This window comes from Bacillus rossius, chromosome 3, assembly GCF_032445375.1.
Source record: "Bacillus rossius redtenbacheri isolate Brsri chromosome 3, Brsri_v3, whole genome shotgun sequence".
Classification (NCBI taxonomy): domain Eukaryota; kingdom Metazoa; phylum Arthropoda; class Insecta; order Phasmatodea; family Bacillidae; genus Bacillus; species Bacillus rossius.
The window spans coordinates 128,081,649-128,101,224 of record NC_086332.1 but is presented as its reverse complement, the minus strand read 5'-3'; the positions used below and the strand labels follow the sequence as shown (position 1 = coordinate 128,101,224).

The 19,576-nt window shown below is 36.2% G+C and overlaps 1 protein-coding gene across 3 annotated transcripts in view; it reads right to left on the bottom strand.

Moving 5' to 3' along the window:
* LOC134531237 (equilibrative nucleoside transporter 1) overlaps nucleotides 1–19,576 on the bottom strand; it is a 296,916-nt gene that overhangs the window by 135,459 nt on the left and 141,881 nt on the right. For all 3 annotated transcript variants that reach the window (XM_063366923.1, XM_063366924.1, XM_063366922.1), the window contains one exon: nucleotides 6,033–6,178. In XM_063366923.1, coding sequence (XP_063222993.1) covers nucleotides 6,033–6,178 — 146 coding nt within the window. The remainder of the gene's footprint in view (nucleotides 1–6,032; nucleotides 6,179–19,576) is intronic.

Genomic DNA, 19,576 nt, shown 5'->3' with positions numbered 1-19,576 from the left:
ACAAATCTTACTAGTAAATCTGTGTAAAGAGCAACAAGTTTCCTCTGTAGAGCATGTATTTGGGGAGCTTCTTGTAGAAGAAAAACATTGGTAGAAACAAAAAGTGGAAGAGTGTTACTGAAAAAGAGACAGTACAGTTTACATAAAGGATTTTCAATCTGAGACTTTATGTCGAGAAACTGTGAATTGGAAACATCAGCATTGTCACCAGAGAAGAAATGTTCCAAAGCTTCAAATTGTTCGATCATCCTGTTAACAGAATCCAACAGAGACAACCATCGAGTGCTCACATGTTTCAAAATGTTGTGGGGTTTGGTGCCACAAACAGCTTGACACAACTTTAGACAGTTCTTACGTTTCGAGCTCTTTTGAAGAAAATAATACAACTGTATCAAAAGCTGTTCAACATTTAAATCCCTGAATTGACTAGAGGCTTTTTGTGCAGCTATATGAAGAAGATGACAAGAACATCCTTGCAGAAGTACAGAAGGTTGAACTTCTCTAATGAAAGCTATAACTCCTTTTAAATTGCCCACCATTGTGTTTGCATTATCACATGCGAAGGAGACACAATTTTTCCAAGGTATAGACTTCTGAGTCAGTTCCTTATTCAATATATCGAAGATTCCTTTCCCTGTACTATCAGTGGATTCCAGCAAAGACAATAGCGAGGTGCATATTCGGCCTTGACAACTATTATAGTATGACACAACAACTGGATACAATTTTACAGAGCTCATATTGTAATCTGAACTACCGTCTGTTGCCAAACCAAACGGCCCATTTTGTAACTGCTGTACAATATGCTTTGTTGTGGAATCAGCCATGCATTTAACTAGAGCAGTAGCTTTAGTCCTTCCACATGCAAATTTTTTTGCAATGGCAGAATCGGGAAACATTGCTCGAAACAAAGAATTCACATGGTCCGCGCATGCAATTGGAATGTTGTGTTCTATCAGAAATGACGAGAATAAAAGCTCGGCATTTGTAACGGAAGTGTCGTCTTTGTTTGCAAAATATGATGTTACCGGCTTCGATGTACATTTTATTTTCATGTTGTCCTGATGCTTAGTAGAATTCACGTGCCGCCTACAGTCGTCTCTACCTCCATGAGCAACTGAAAAGTCGCAATCGCACACAGAACACCACACGTGATTTTCAGACCGTTTGGACACACGCAAACATGGCCACTCTTCAGTGTAGCTTTGTCTATATTTCTGAAGAACTTTTTGCCGCTTTGAAAACATGGTGAGAACATTTATCACAAAAAATGTTGACTAACACATACTATTATACACACACTATACGGTCGCAACACGTAACACATTAAAATTACAAAAAATTAACAGCACAACACGCCGAGACGCAAGTTCTCACAACTGAATGGCGCACACGCTGAAGTCGATTAGATATATCGCCATGTGACAGCCACAGCCAAGTCAGAGTCGATAACATATATCGACTGTCTCGTCTCTTCTTTTAAGGCATTTTCCGTAGAAATTTTGTCACGTCCGTAACCCCGTAATTATGGTTAAAATCAGTAATAATTACGGAATATCCGTAACAGTTGGCATATCTATATATACAACGTGTATTTAAAACATACTGACAAATTGTGGCAGAATATTCCTGGCGAAAATACAAGTCGAAAACCTGTGTACCATACTTTTCTCGTAAATGGATTCAAAGTTTTGAACCCCCAAAAATCAAATTTTCCTATTCTTGAATAACTTGCATGCGTCTGATGATTTTGTAGAACGCAAATTTTTCACCACTAGATACGTAGGTTGTAATGAACATCTTTCTATGAATATAACAGCATTTCTGTTTTAGCAAATTTTATCACCTGAAAAGCTAATAATAAATAAAAAAAAACGGGGCAGGCATTACAAAGCACGTTTGCAAGGTGTAAAGTTTCCTTCCTAAAAAATCATATACCACAGTTTACTTACTGATGATGTTAATGTCAGGATATGGAAAATTCCATTTTCGGAGGTTCGTAACTCAATTTATGAGTAAGTGGTTATTAGGCTTTCGTCTTGTATTCTTTCCAGAAACAGCCTGCCGAAGTTTGTACGTATGTTTTAGATACACGTTGTGTATATATGTAAACTTTATAATATGTATATATATATATATATATATATATATATATATATATATATATATATATATATATATATATATATATATATATATATATATATATATATATATATATATATATATATATAGTGCTCAATAACCAAGAGTAAACTTACTTTGGTTAAGTTTCTGAACCTATGAGTAGCCTATGGAAAGAAAACGCTACGTAACATGAACGAACAAATTCTAAAGTAATACATAATTTTTCACTCAAATTAATATGTTTCAATATTAATTTTCGATGGGCTCTTTCGTGGGCATCTTTATTGGAAGGCTGCGGTGTGCAAGGGTTAATGGCTGTCGCTCATTAGCTGTTATAGTCTCTGTATCATATTTAGATATACGGTAACTTCAATTACAGAACAGCCACTGAGCGACAGGCAGCAAGCCCTTCCACACCTTAGGCCGCGGCCTTCCACCATAGACGCTCATGGCTCTTAACGACACATAATTTATTCTAATATTTGCCGCAATATAGATACAGTTCACTTAATTGGTTACGGAGCAAATATTATGTTGATCGATAAAAAAAGGTATACTTAATTATACACAACATACTTTTATAAAAGTTAACTTAAAGTTAAAATTAAAGTATGGACATTTGGATTTACATAAAATATAGAAACTATTATCTAGTTCCAGTGCGGAAAAAAAAGACAAATTCTTGTTTGACTTTTCTTAAAATCAATAACGTAGACTACACGGACTTCACTTTTTTTTTTAACTTCGAAACAATATTTAGAGAAACAATTAACAAATTTTCATTTAGAAAATAGTAAACTAGCAAACTGATTAGGATAATATTTCCTGGAGTAATTCAGCTTCAGTTGCCTGAGCCAGTACCTAGTAATTCGGGTGCCGGGACGCCGGCCAGACAGAGCGGAAAACTGTTCCAGACTATCAGGACGCGCCATTGGTATTAACGCCACCTCGCGTGATAAGAGCAGAAAAAGTTGAGGTCAAGCAGATATTTTGTAATGCGGAAAGTGGCGAGATCGCCAATTTTTCAGAATTGAATATGCTGTTATCTTCTCAAACTATTAACAAATTATGTTGTGTTTTATTCTCTACAAATCAACGGCATATTTGTTACAAAACACGAGTCAGAAACGTCAAGTGTATTAAAAAAGTTATAAATAAGAAGTTTCGTTCTGCAGTAGTCAGGCAGATGACAATACTAATCTATTAGGTATGTAGTGTAGACTTGTATCTAAAGTTCTTTTTTTTTCACTTGCAGTAAAATGTAAAATAAACATGAGTGACAATTTTACTTTGTAATATTTTATGTACCAGAACTGTTGAACGGTTTTTATTTAAACGAAGTGGTGTTGTATCACACAGTAACATCCACGAAGCGTAAAGGTTATAAAATGGACGCCGAAACAGTTAAGCATAAAATCGGCATTCCTTTAAACGAAAAAAAAAAAGATCTATCCGCTCTGTCTGGTTTGTATGAAACGGACGTGATAGTCCAGTGTCGTCTTGTGCTTCTCAGCACATCACAAAGCCGTTGCCTCGGCTGCTTCAGCTGACTCATCCCACCCTATCAGCTGTCCTTCATTTGTCTTTGTGTCTCACTTCCCCCCACCCCTCTCTTCGGTGACATTCCGTTTTCCTACTAGTTCGCGGGGTCTCCACTTGGATGCGCTCCATACGCCCATGGCCGAACGCAGCGCTATCCTACGAGGAAAAAATGAACCACTTTAACTGACCGCGCGTGAGAAAATATTATCTCCCACGCGCTCTTAAGAATTTGTTAATGCCCAACTGGTTCTATTGAGATAAAATGGCTAAAAGGCATTTTTTCGAAGTTTTAGGTGTAAAAAACCCGTTACAAATTTCTTGAAAGTATCATAGGGAAATGCATTACACCTTTATCTTTATTTTTCCGCCATATAATGTTACAGTCACCGCTCAAATTTCACAGTTATCTGACGGGAACGAGATGACTGCGCGCCAGTTCAGAGCCTTGCACTTAGAGGTTTTACCGCGCTAGAACTACCATTGAGCGTCGCTCTTATCATCCCGCTTCACTAACACACACGCTGACCAGACGGCGCCCTAAAGCTGATTAGAGGAAGCATGTAGAAATGCAAGGCAGGAAATTCTTCCAGCTTATTAACCAGGACCCGGGCAAGTCTTGACTATCAAGCTTTTCACATTAAAATATAAGAGACTTGTATTGTGTAATTTCGGTGTTATTTAGCGGTTTTTCTTAAAAATAGCTTTTTTCACATTTTCCATATAAATTCGCGGAAAATTTCGCAATTTCGCGATTCACCATATAATCGTGGCCCTAGTTATTGCTCGCGCGAGAGGTGAGACGTGGAATGTTAGAAGAAAGATAAATGCGGGGTAGACAGACGGCAGCCAGTGTGTTTCCTGCGCGGGGAATAAGTGGCGTAGCCTTTTCTTTTTATGCTGGGTGAAGCGACCTTTTTCTATCAACCCACAGGAAAAGATAATTGCTTGAGCTGTCAAAATAAACATCGCTGCGGCAGTTAAAACGTGCATCCAGTCGGTCGCTGTGTATTGTCAACCGATAGTAATCAAAATAAAGAGAAATCCAGCAGGTTCTTTGCCTTAACTGCATACCACACTAGACACTCGCAAAAAGCTAAACGTAAACACGTGGCCACAAAAACCTTTATCTGCACCCTGCCGGCAAAGGGACGTGGAATGGGGGTTGTTAAGCGCTGACAGCGGTCGACAGGAAGCACTCGGCAAGAGAAACGCAGTAACATGCTACTCACCACAAGAAACTTATTTTCTGTCCGATTTTCTTCGGATTTTCGGCAATTTTTTCACGGTTCCTCGAAAACGGGTTGTAATAGAGAGGTGGTCGCAATAAATGGGGTCGCAACAAAAAGGTTTTACTGCATTAGTGACAAGTTTTTCAAAGGAGGTATGTTAAAAAATTTTATTGATCTATGTTATTTTAATAAAAATTCTCAAATTCGATTCGAAAAAAATTCGAGACTCCTGAATTTTTTTGAAATTCGATTCAAATGGAAAAATCACAATTCGCAGATGTCTAGTGCAAAGATGAACTAAATGGCAAAATTTACAAGTACACAAGTATTTTTAGTGATTATAACTCAAAATTTTAGTCACAGAATAGAAATAATGACCAATTAAGATGATTTTAGTTGTTCTTTAAACAACTGTCTGAGAATCACATTTCTTCGTAAATATCGAGGAAGCTTACGTGCTGAATAAAAATTATTATTTTTTTATTATTAAGTTTACTAATGACATATTTAGGTGTTACTTCTAGTATTGAGCTAATGAATTTTATTCATAATAATAATAAGTATCATAGTGATCCAAATATAATAAAAATAGTCTTCTGATGAATTGTTGCCTAACTTTATCTACATGTATATAAAAAATTTCCGTAAACTGTAATATATGGTAAGAAGTGATTACATGTACTACTAGCAAGATAAACTCTGTTTGCAGTTGCTACCTATCTGATGTATGTGCAGTCCAATAAAATTTTCAGTTAGAACTTTTAATAGAATCATCAAAATGTTAAAAATAGAGTTCTCAATAGGTTGATAAGCTTAACACATTATTTACAATAAATTTGCTTACTAAATTTTCCAATAACTTACAAAATATCTTTTAACTCATAAAACATATTGGTTATTATTATTGGGTATTGGGTATTGGATATTGGGTATTAATTATTGGAACCTTTATAATAATTGGGTTTTTTAGTATCTGATTATCATACATTTGCAGTAAACCAACAATGTTTTTAGGCTTTAACCTTAACACTAAAATTGTATGTAACTGAAAAGTTTCTCTGTTTCCTTCAAAACATAAAAAAAAAAAGTTCATTGTACTATTAATCCTTTAAAATTAAGGGCTACACAACTTACTGTTGAGAATGACAAAACTGATAATGGTGATCCAAAAAAAAGCGTCTGGCCACTCGGAGGAGTCACACATGGCAAGTATCACCGTCAGGATGAACACCAGCACTTCGATTGATATGCTCCAGACAATTCGAGTAGTCAGGCTGCCCCTGGAAACAACACCACAGTTTCAGTCTCTAGGGAGCCCAACTCAAACACAACCCATTCAGAGTAGCATGTCAGTCTGTAGTGAACCGACAAATAGTGAACACAACCTAAGCTCACTGTTAGCACCAAGTAACTCGACAGGTATTAGAGAAGCAATATTATTGCAAAACACTTTTAGGTAGCCACCAGGTTATATGTTTGTAACAGTTTGTAAATAGTCTGCTTTAAATCAATTTTTTGTTTTGCTTGAGCATTAAATTCTTGAGAACTAATAACATGTAATCTTCTAAAAGATGTATTATTTTACCCTTTATATAAGGGAATTCAAACAAGTTATACATTTTCAAAATTTGTTCTGGAGTTAGTCCCTGGTTAAGTATCAAGACTTATTCATTAACTCCCCTTCACATAAACAAACCATGTTTTTAGAGGCTAGTTAAGAGTTCATATAAAAGGATACCTACATCCAGAAAAATAATTTGCTCCAAAAACTAAACTAAGCAAAAAAAAGTTATACTGTGTGTTCCACTTTTAAAGACTCACTGCAATTGGGCTGGTATAGTCTAGTACCCAAGAAAAGAAAGCACATTACAGTATTTACCCAAATGCTAAATCTGCCACTTGAATTATAGATAAGCTATATCATGGACAAATTAGTTCAGTAACATCAATGAGGTATAATTAAATAAAACAAATTAAATTCACACAATACAATTAAATAAGTAAACGCACAATATTAACACACAAATCTCTATCAGCTACCAGATATTTATCATTCATAAGTCATAGATGAATACAAGACGGAAGATGTGATAATAGGGTTCACAGTGATCAAATGTAAGTAGAACTTTCTATAGATATGTAATAAAATTATATGAAGCAAAAGCGAAGCAGTCTACAACATATCAAGAGGCAAAATAACCTGCCCAGACCCCACTTTCACCAGATGATCACATGGCAATAAACAGGGGTTGAAAAATCGCTCGTCTGCCCGTCCGTGATGAATGAAAAATTGTAATTGACGAGTGGAAAAACCACAAGGCCTACGCATATGCTTATATTGTAAACAAACTCGTCACCAAAGATCTTTAAAACTTATGATTCTCGAATGGCATTGACGGTGAATGATGATCAAACTCTACCAGTGAAGTATATGCGGTATTTATGCGAATATCAAATATAATACCACCATAAACATTGTAAAATTAATCTTAGAGTTAAAATAATAATCGCTTCAGTGGGAATAGCTGACAAATAAAAATAAACATCATAGATATGTGATGATGCATGCAAAAAAACCTACTCGGTTTATTCTATGGAATATGGAGCATGATCTTGTGTTCTTCGATATGCTCGCGTTCATAAACATCATGCCTTTGTGATGATTGTATTCAGACTCAGCCTTGGTTCAAAATCGAAAATATTTATTTGTATAGTGTGTGATAAAACTAAATATTCTTGTGGAATAGTTTGACGTTGTCCGGGCCTGCGGCCCCTTTGAGTCCGATATGCCACCGCCCAAACACCACCACCCTCTATTGAATCCTCCCACTAACGAGTGCGTGCGTGTGTGTGTTGGTCGCCCGGCAAGAGGGCGCTGTAGAGCCAGTGCGCCGCACCCCTAAATATAATTAAATTAATATTGTTAACCTTTTCTTTTCAACCCTAAACAGTGTCACGACGGGTCAGTCAAGTGAGTGTCTTTTGTTTTCTTAATATATTTTTTTGTAATAAAGTAAGTGCAAGCACGGCCCAGGACGCTCCCTAGCGGGCGACGGCGGAACTAGTAAATACCTTTATTTAAACTAATTTCATGCATAAGTAATTATTACAGACAGTCCGGTCGTGGGTACGTGTATATTAATTTTATAAAAGATTCATGTTATTCTCTGTAATAACCCGGGGCACGCAGTCTCTAAAATATTTACGGTAATAGTATTCGGTGCGAAGGACGCCATGTTTCCTGCCGCGAGCCTTGTCTCGCCCCAGTCTCCTTCTTCAGCCGGCCGAGAGCGGACGTCTCTAGACATCCCGAGGACATCACCGTTGTCTCACCGATAAGTAGCTCTGTTAACTTAACTAATCCAAATCGTTTTCTTTTTCATCCTCGGGGCCTCTCTCGGTCGGTGGGGGCTGTTTAATAACTAATTTCTATACTCTCAGGAGTTTTTTCACCACCTTTGTTCTACATAAAAGCTTGAGGCGGCCACGTGTGTGGTCCGCCTCCTCAACTTATACCGATTCGTGCCTCGGGCGTTTTAGCTGTGTAAAGGGAAGATTGTAGGAGGATGTGTGCCGTATCAATAAAACCAACTTAATTGAGTCACGTGTCTTTGTGTTCGGGGGGGCCACGTGGGTCCCTAACCAGTCAGCGGCATGTGGGACGCCCTGAGAGCCCACTGCGGTGAAGTACAAGCGTGCCGGATGCTGAGAGTGGGCTCGGTTTAGGAACAGGTGTTAACATCGAGATCAGGAGAGCTAATATCTCGCCTCATACGGGCCATGTAACGCCCTGAATAAGAGTCGCTAGCCGGGTCCACGTGTCCACTCACGTGGTGGCGCCCACCATTAACACAACTAGTTCAAAATGTAACACCGGTACGCCTTCAAGTTCAAAGAAATTGTTATAACTAAACTATTCCTTCATAGTATAAACATTCATTTCATTAAATTCACGCTATACACATATCGATCACAAACTAATTATGAGCGCACAAAAGTCGCATTATTTGCAGTCAATTGATGTTGTATCTCTGGTGAACTCAACCAAATATTTTGGTTATGTTTTTGTTCGCGCGAGATTCTATTACTTGCAAACATGTTGATAGCTACGATTCGATTATGTGGTACCGGTGAGAAACTGTAATATCAACAAATATGTGCAGAATTGGATTTAAGATCGATAAATATTTGTTTTCAGCTATGTAAAAGCGTGGCTCAAGTGGTTTTAGGGCAATTGTGCGATAATTTGTTTTGCCGAAATTTGCTAGTAAGTTAACGTTTGGGGCGTCTCTTGCATATATGATACATATCTTATTCGTTTGTATGTGAAGGATTAAGAAATGGAACAAAAGAGTCTGTTGAGTTTTTTTAAAAAAAAACAACCTCATGCCACGAGATCGGAGACCAATGACAAGTGAACATCAGCAGAAGCCCCATAATTATCAAACCTTTGTGTTTCTAGTGCTGCATCTGATACTGATAGCCAGAAGAGTGAAAAAAGGAAATTTTTGCAGAAGTGGAAGGATGAGTTTAAATGGTTGGAGTATGACATTGTGACTGGTGTAGCAAAATTTTCGGTGTGTCCACAGTTCAAAGGATTGTGCGATTTATCATCACGAGTTGTAAATGGGTTCAGAGAACCATTTCGTCACGAGACTTTCAAGTTTTATAACGTATCAGCTCCACATAAGAGATGTATGGAAGCATCAGATGTTCAAGGACACCCAGAAAAATCTTCAATGGCAATGTGTCAAAAAGAATGGACGAAAAATGGTTTTCTCATTTGGAAGTACTGATGGGACAATTCCTGTTTTTTCCCGGTTCTTGGTTCGGTACCAGTTCTTAAAAATCGGTTCTCGGTTCTCGGTTCTCGGTTCTCGGTTCCCGGTTCTGACTTAAACAATAAAATAAATATTATTCACACATTATTTATGAGGTGTTTTAAGTAATAAACTATTAATTTTTTGGGCTACAAAAAAAGCACTGTTTCAAGCTACAGTAAACACACCAACATATTAAAAATCTAATATGTATTAATAAAAAAAATTTATTCATAATAATATAGAGAACACGGGGACGCACCTCAACGCCGAAATACCACAACGCCGAACGTACAATAACGCCGAATACCATAACGCCGAATTCCAAATTGACCACAACGCCGACGACCCGAAAACTGCCGTGTACCACAACGCCGAATGACCACAACGCCGAAATACATTAACGCCGAAAAATGTCATTGCAGTACTGCCACAAAAACAAACTCAAAAGAAAGTCACTAAATATACTGAAAGAGAATTGAAATGTACAACAACGCCGAAATACCATAACGCCGAATGCCACAACAACGAATCTACAATATGACCATAACGCCGAAACCATTATATGACCATAAGGCCGAAACCATTATATGACCATAACGCCGAAATTCTAATATGACCATAACGCCGAAATTCTAATATGACCATAACGCCGAAACAATAACTTGTTGCCTACCTCTTGCAACTGTGAAGCTAAACATACAGCCAACATGTTTATCTTTTTGCACATTCAATATCAGTACTGATTTTTCCCCTAGTTAAAACATAACACTTTATTATTTTTTATAGGGCAAATGGAACATTGATCGAAATGAAATATATTTTTGAAAGAATAATTTTTTTTTTTTTACAATTGGACCCGGATCGCCTAGGTGGGAGGCTAATGCTGTAGCTAACCTCCACTCTTGCAGTTACTAATATATTATTCGATTCAGACTTACGTAGTTATAGCAAAAATGATAAGGTTACCGCTTAAAGTCCCGTAGGTACACGCTGCACAATGAAAACGCTGCATGCTCGTTCAATTGCTTGTGCGTGAAGGGCGACTCAGAGTTGGAGGCACCGAGGATAAGGGCGGTATATCGATTTAGTGTCTCATTCACACAAGTCACCTGTGAGTGGACGAGCGTCTTAAAACATTTGTCTCAATAAGTGTAGTAGTTTGTTGTTCGTAATTTACACATAAAGTATTTGATGTTTATTATAAATATCGTTAATTCTGTATACATTAGTTGTAAGCAAAGTTTGCATATTTTTCTCAAAACAGCTTGTTAAAGACAAAATATGCATGTTACACGAGCATACAATAAGTAAAAACCAATATTAAATTATTCAGAATGAAATTACATGCGATAGGCAATATGCTGAAATATACCCATAACGAAATAATTTCTTCTTTTTTTATAATTGCTGAGTTTTCGAATTTTTTTGTAAAATACGACGTTCTTCTGGTATTCATGTGATATCTTTGGGTTATTATATCCAGTTACGTGAAATTATTTAAGGAGGTTGTTTAGACCGGCCACTATAAATACTGTGCAGAGCTTCAGCAGTTCACGTATCACACAAGTGTACCGCGTGTGAGCTCGGCACTTGCTACCAATACCACTTAACATATGTTACACGTGTTCCTAGACCATTGATGCCAGCTTATACAATCCTCTATATAAATAACCTCTTTTGGAAGCTGAAAATGGCTAAAATGGTTATTTTCACCGTCAATTTTAGGTTTGAAAATAAAGTTTCACTGACTTTAAAATGGTTTAGGAACGTGTAAAAAACCTTCATATTTAATATTTCGTCATAAAATGATAGGATCCCCACTGAAATTGCCTTAGAGGGGAGTCTTCGACAATGTTGCTGCATGTCAGAAGACCGCCTGGCGGATATAGGCGTAAGGACCTTGATGCGCGTGTCTGTATCGCTCTTAGCTCTCCCGCCCTTCCCACGCCTCGAACATTAAAAACATACCCGCTATCAGATGGCCACCTTAAATCGTTGCGCAATATTTAGGATTCCTGCGTAGAACTGTTTCACAGCGGAAAGTTTTAACATATTTATGTTGAAATCATCTAATAAGATTATATCTTCATATTTTTCTAACATGTTAAATAATTCATTTTCAAGGTAGGCCGTTCACGGTAAAGTGGACACTTTGAAAATCACTACTATTTGAATAACCTAACAACCAATATTATATTTCGTAGAGGTTTCGGACATATAATTTTTGTTGGGTTGAAAAAACAGACTATCCTGAATAGAAAAATATAAATATTTAGCATAAATAAGTAGTGAAAGGATACAAATTTATCGAGAGAAAAAAGTAACCAGGTGCTCAGAAGTGTTAAATTTACCATGAACAGTCTTCAGTTTAATTAGTATATGGAATATACCTACATATTATTTTTTTTTTTGCTTGTACAGGACCCTTACGGCAATATCCCTGTGCTTATGACGTACTTCTGCTGATAAGTATTCATGCCTACCTGGCATGAGAAAGTCTAAGGCAGTCACTTTTATGCTTTTGTGTATATATATCGCTATTCCTACACCTGATATTCCAGTGATTCATTCTCATTTATGAACGTCTTTAAAAGCGCAGAGGGCATGCTAACGTTCCTTACACTGGACACATTTAAAATACACTTTCTTTTTATTGATATGTTATTTAAAAATCAATGCTCAAACGATACAATTACATAAATGTTACAAATACACAAAAACACTCCTAAGTGGCAGACTAAGTACTAATATAAAAAATTACAATTCTATTACGTTCATGAACACTCACACCCACAATTATACAGATCTGAATAAACATTTTGCGTGATGTCAGTGTCATCCCCTCAGCCATGGGATGACTAATCTGATGTCGGTAAACTGTTCCAAGCTTATGACAAGGCATTGGTGGATGACTTTGAATATAAATTAGTCTTGCATAGTGGTGTTAACCATCTATTGTCACTTTAAGAGCGGTGTTTACAAGGTGAAAATAATTCAAATATGAAAATAATTTTTTTTTAAGTTATCAAGCGTGGAAGAATTTAGTATTTTAGCGCCAGTGGTATGGCAGATCACAACCAGCATTCAGTATTTGCGTAAATCTGTAAGTATTATCATCATCTTTAGTCTATTATATCCCTCACATTGTTGACACACTACTAAATGAACGTTTATAATAGTAGTTATAGTACTTAGTAGTTGATGGTAGACGTTGTTTGTTTACAATGTGGGATATGTACCACCCCGCCCCTTCCCTCCACTTAAGTCCCTAAACAGGTTTATGGTAGTGTGAGGATGGTTCAACCAAATATTTTAGGACAATATAGGAAAGTCGTCGAAAAAACGGGCGACACTTTCATTAGCGCATTCTGGCGGCCTAGCCTGGACATACGTTGTAAGCGCATTTGAGACAATGTTATTTTGATAATTTTGAATGGGCGTTTTTTCTTTGTTTTCTCCTGTTTAAGTTATTTATAATGACTGGAAAAGTTTGTGCAATGTTTGGTTGCAATAATTACGATGTATCTAGCTTTTAGAAGTCGTTTTTTAGTTTTCCGAAGGCTGAAACTATAGCCAAATATCTTAATAGGAACTACAATATTTGCTATAGCCATGTTTACTTGTGTATAGTTTAAATCAAATATTCCTTTTCCACTGTTTAAAAATGATAGTGCCTTATTGGAAACAATGATGCATATTTCAAAATTCAATGTTTTAAAATATTTTTTAATCTATTTTTAATATAATTTTGTTTTTAAATTTTTATTGTATATTTTTAAACCAGAGCATTACCTAAAAAATAATTTAAATATCCTCAAATTTGTATTTTTGCGCTCCACTCATTATGCTGAATGACTTAGTTGTCACTGTAGTATTTCAAGCAGTTTACCTAAATTATTGATTTCAAAGGTTTTATGTTTGGTTTTCAACATAAAAATAATGTAAATTAGTTTTAAGTGTTTGGTTATGTTAAATAAATTAAATTAATCTCAATTTTATAAGTGTTTGGTTGACTTCAAATTAGCAACATTAAAAATACTTAATTTTGGTTCGGGACAATTCATATTCAATTTTTAAGTTGTTTTTTTCACTGTAAGCAGTTCCTCGAGGAAATTTTTTTCAACTTTCACGGAATATTTATAAAATATGTGATTTATAAAATTTCAGGTTTAGAGTTAAGTATGTTTCATTATTAAAAACTGTCTGATTTGCGTCATTTGGTTGTCTGTTATGTTTACAGTAACACTATATTTAATGGTCTTAAAAATCAATATAGCTCTGTAAATTGGGTAACTGTTTTGAAATATGAATACTCTGTTTCAGTAAAAATATATTGACCGTAAATTTATTTCACGATAACAACAATATTTCAAGAGACGAGAGTAAATCTGTGCTGGTATCTCCCATTGTAATGCATGGTAATTTTAATTTCGCGGGCGTTCCTTTAGGCAAAGCCACCAGGGTCGCTGCTGTCGGGTGTCGCCAGCTTTCACCATGTTAAAAGGCTCGAATTTCCTATATTGTCATTCTAAAATATTTGGTTTAACCCTCCACCACCACCCCCACACTCCTACTACAAAACGCTCATTCCGCACAGTGACCTTGACTATCCAGGGTGGACGGCATAACCTCCCGCAATTTGTTTTGATTTATTTTTGTAAAATTTTTATTTTTTTATTTTTATTTTACAGAAACAAAATGTAAACAAGTTTTGTGATTTAATTGTTCGTGTGTTTTTCGTCGTGATGAATTTTAACGAACTGCTGATTTTCATGGTAAAATATTTTAGAGGTGTAAAAGTAACGAAAATAAGCGTACCCGTATGTATTCGTTACTATAACATTCAGTACTCGTTACTATCGTATCGTTACTCGTTACTTCTGATACCGCATAACATGCAACGAATCGAGTCGTATTGCGTACGCGTACAGTATGACGTCGCGTAAATAATAATAATTAGAATATATACAATTAACAATATTTGATAATTAACAGTTTTTGTTAACCAAGAAACAATTAAATCTCATTAGAGCGGCCTTATTATATTATCTCTTTTAAGATAATAAAAAAAACGTGAAAATTCGCGATAGTAAAAAAAACAAAAACATACATATTTCTAATTTGTAAAAAATACTTTCATACGTTGTTTCTGTTCCAATCTCAAACTTTGTCTACACACACAATACCTTTAATAAACAGTAAAATAACTTGGACGACGAATTTCCAAATTATACTTTACTTAATAAACAAACATCGTTCTTTGTAACGTAAATTCATCGAATATGCGCGCGCATGCGTGAAACATACGAAAGATGCGAGTAACGAAATGCAGCCGTGTGCAACGTTTCGTTACTCGTATATAGACGGCGCACCCGTTACTCAGTAACGAATACATACGGTTCGCTACAGCTCTAAAATATTTACTATATATATGACAAGTTGGAGAAAAACTTTAAAATGAAATGTTTAAACGTAAGACGAGGAGATTTATGCCTTCCATTATTTCTGAATTCTTTTCCAAATGTCTATTTAATATATTTCCAGATATACTACCGTACATATACAAAGATTTAAAAAGTAATTAATTTGATACTCTTAGTTTTATGTGACGTCACGCTTGCTATTTACCGGCTGTTTTTCTTACGGGTCTGTGTAGTTGTAGAAAGAGAAAAATACGGACGGAACGGAACAACGATCCGTTTTCGTTTTCGGTTCCGTCTGTTCCGTTACCGTTGTATTTTAGAACAGGCCTTACTAGAAAAACGTAACGATTTTTCACTATACGCACAGTACCTACTGCATCACGGCAACGTAAATTTATGGCAAACCCAATAAAATATCTGACCTACGCTTTCGAACTGAACATACATATATTTAGTTTACATAAATATTCACACTGTCGACTACGAAGTTGTCACGTTTTGTGTTCTGGACTTTCCGGCGCACTTCGTTCACTTGGAAAAGAACAGACGAGTAAGTGACAACAGCGCGCCTTCCTTAGCACAATGGCCGCGCCAAGCACCTCTAGCAGAGCACTCCACGCATTCTAGCGGGCTCTTCGGAAGCAACGTTTACCCTCGCGGTATAGAGAATAGTTAGTTCTTGCGCTCCTGCACAAACCAATTACCTTTCTTGAACGCAGTAAACTTACGAACGGGACCTAACTCTAGCTCTATCAGTTTACATACATGCTATTTTACTAATTCGTCGCTACGCTTTAATAAGATAAATTTATAATTAGGTGCATACAATTTACAGTACGGTATCCAAGTAAATAATATTTAATTTATTATTTATTGCATCACACTAATTTCTATCTATGCTAGGCTCAAGATAAAGCCCCTGGGAATAAAAAAACAGCAAATATGTTCGCTAATTATACTTTCATAAAATCTGTAACATAAATACGAATGGTTCAAGAAAACATTATTAGGTGTACTATGCTTATTTTTTTTGTTAAACACATTTATATCGCATTTAAGAATGCATTTGCGGCTAGAACAAGATTTATTCTTAACATGAAAAAATTCACAAACCCCTACGATATGTAAGGAATTTATGAAATGTAATTTTCAAGACCCTAAAAACGCCCGAATATCTCAACCGCGCCATTTCAGCATTATCCTTTCGGGAAACCATTGAAAACCGGAATCAATGGTTAAAAGTTGGACATTGTTTGGTACAAATATAAAACTACAACTATTATTGCGTCCAAACCACCTTAATATAATGCATAATTATGTTATGTAGTCATCTTGCAAGACTTAAATGTTTTCCAAGCATTTGAATAGCTACTTCAGCTATATGTACCTCCACAGTGCACAATGAAACTTAGGCATGCGGGTTAATAATGATACATGGAAGTGAGTTTAAATGCTATCATGAAATGATAACGAAGCATTAACTGAGGAGACAGCTCGAGAGGAATGATTTTATAAATAACTATTCCGTTCACCAAGTATCTGGGGCTACTAATCACCGCTAACAATTCATATAATAACTGACAATTATAACTTACTTTAATTAATTGTGCCACTTTACAACTACAGATAAGATTCTAAACTTTTCTGCTTTCGTTATAAAGAAAATAAGTTTCCAAATACTGAGTTTAGGTTCCTGGCTGGTAGGCAACACGCTAGGGATTCGGCGCTGTGGTCAAATACGGATTCGGCGTTGTGGTCAAGTATGGATTCGGCGTTATGGTCAATTTGTATTTCGGCGTTATCGTCAACATTTAATTCTGCGTTATTGTCAATTACCGATTCGGCGTTATGGCATTCGGCGTTGTGGTATTTCGGCGTTAAGGTACTTTTGAGAAACACACATAAATTCATTTAGTAGTTTTCAGTTTGCTCATTTGGCACTCCCGCAGCAACATTTTTCGGCGTTATGGTCATTCGGCGTTGTGGTCATTCGGCGTTGTGGTACACAGCAGTTTTCGGGTCGTCGGCGTTGTGGTCAATTTGGAATTCGGCGTTATGGTATTCGGCGTTATTGTACGTTCGGCGTTGTGGTAATTCGGCGTTGTGGTAACGACCCAGAGAACACTTAATAAAACTAAAATTTACTGTATCAATCTAGTAATTACCTCAAGAAATCTACATACACCCTCCTTTAAAACATAGGAATAAAAAGAAACTGTTACAATAATGGAAATAAATACAATGATGGTGAACTTTCAAAGAATTAAAATATTAAATTGTCCATCAAACTTATTGCCTACATTGAATTCAGTTTGTTTGCACAGTCAACAGTAAATTACTGCCACACTTCTGATGCCATTTCTTACACAATTTGCTCTATTTGGCCAGAATAATTATACTTTACAAGTGTCAACAAGCATTTCGTTTGACCAGCCAATAGTAAAATACATCTACACATCCATACACCACTTTACTAAAAATAAAAATAAAAAAAATTACCCTAGAGATGCCAACCCCCAGGTGAGACAATCAGTAATCACAATTTTTTTTACACATGCGTAAATCAGGCTCGACAAAAATTTATGAACACTGAACATTATGAACCTACTGATAGTGAGTATAATCCAATGTTAAAGATAAATCTCATATTGGATGTTACACTATATAAAAACATTTTTTGATAGTTTATACATGATAGTTTTTTCAGTAAACAAAGGTAGGTAGCTTACCCCATATTACTGTCCTTCATCAGACAGGGACAACTTTGTGGCACGTTTTGCTGCAGCCAACTCTTCTTTGCTAAACTTGTTTTGGTGACATATGGTGTTGTGAGTAAATGACTTCACTTTCTGCACAAGCAGTGCATTTAGTGTTTCTGTAGATAAATTGGGTCTAAATACAGTTTGGTTCTTTCGTACTATGCTGAAAATTCTTTCAGTTGGTGCATTGCTATGAGGAACTAAAAGAATAGTTAACATTAATTTGCTGAGTTCTCCAAATTTGTACAGCCCACTTTCATCTTGCAATCTGGAAATGTGCCATGCTACATCGATACTAGGAGCAGCAAGAACTTCTTCACCAAAATCAGAGAACTGGTAAGCAGCAAATTCAGTTTCCAATTGGCCAATATTAACAGGCAAGTTTTTGAACAAAGTAACCATGTACTGAACAGAAGAAAATGAAACTTTTCTTCTCAAACGAACATCCAATACCTCAGCATGCTTCAGAAACTAATTGTAAATGGGCATTTTCTTGAGAATGTAGTCACAGCCTGCTTTGTAAAATTCCCTAACATTGGAATAAAACTGACTTATCTGTAAAGCTGTAAGATTTTTCCCTTGGATGTAGGCTCTAGTGCTAGCACCAATCACTAGGTCAGGATCATCTTTCTGATTTTTTCTTCTTTGAAAGTCAACATCAAAAATAGATGCATTATCAGTACTATCTTTGAGTGCTGTAGGCTTAACAAATCTTACTAGTAAATCTGTGTAAAGAGCAACAAGTTTCCTCTGTAGAGCATTATTTGGGGAGCTTCTTGTAGAAGAAAAACATTGGTAGAAACAAAAAGTGGAAGAGTGTTACTGAAAAAGAGACAGTACAGTTTACATAAAGGATTTTCAATCTGAGACTTTATGTCGAGAAACTGTGAATTGGAAACATCAGCATTGTCACCAGAGAAGAAATGTTCCAAAGCTTCAAATTGTTCGATCATCCTGTTAACAGAATCCAACAGAGACAACCATCGAGTGCTCATATGTTTCAAAATTTTGTGGGGTTTGGTGCCACAAACAGCTTGACACAACTTTAGACAGTTCTTACGTTTCGAGCTCTTTTGAAGAAAATAATACAACTGTATCAAAAGCTGTTCAACATTTAAATCCCTGAATTGACTAGAGGCTTTTTGTGCAGCTATATGAAGAAGATGACAAGAACATCCTTGCAGAAGTACAGAAGGTTGAACTTCTCTAATGAAAGCTATAACTCCTTTTAAATTGCCCACCATTGTGTTTGCATTATCACATGCGAAGGAGACACAATTTTTCCAAGGTATAGACTTCTGAGTCAGTTCCTTATTCAATATATCGAAGATTCCTTTCCCTGTACTATCAGTGGATTCCAGCAAAGACAATAGCGAGGTGCATATTCGGCCTTGACAACTATTATAGTATGACACAACAACTGGATACAATTTTACAGAGTTCATATTGTAATCTGAACTACCGTCTGTTGCCAAACCAAACGGCCCATTTTGTAACTGCTGTACAATATGCTTTGTTGTGGAATCAGCCATGCATTTAACTAGAGCAGTAGCTTTAGTCCTTCCACATGCAAATTTTTTTGCAATGGCAGAATCGGGAAACATTGCTCGAAACAAAGAATTCGCATGGTCCGCGCATGCAATTGGAATGTTGTGTTCTATCAGAAATGACGA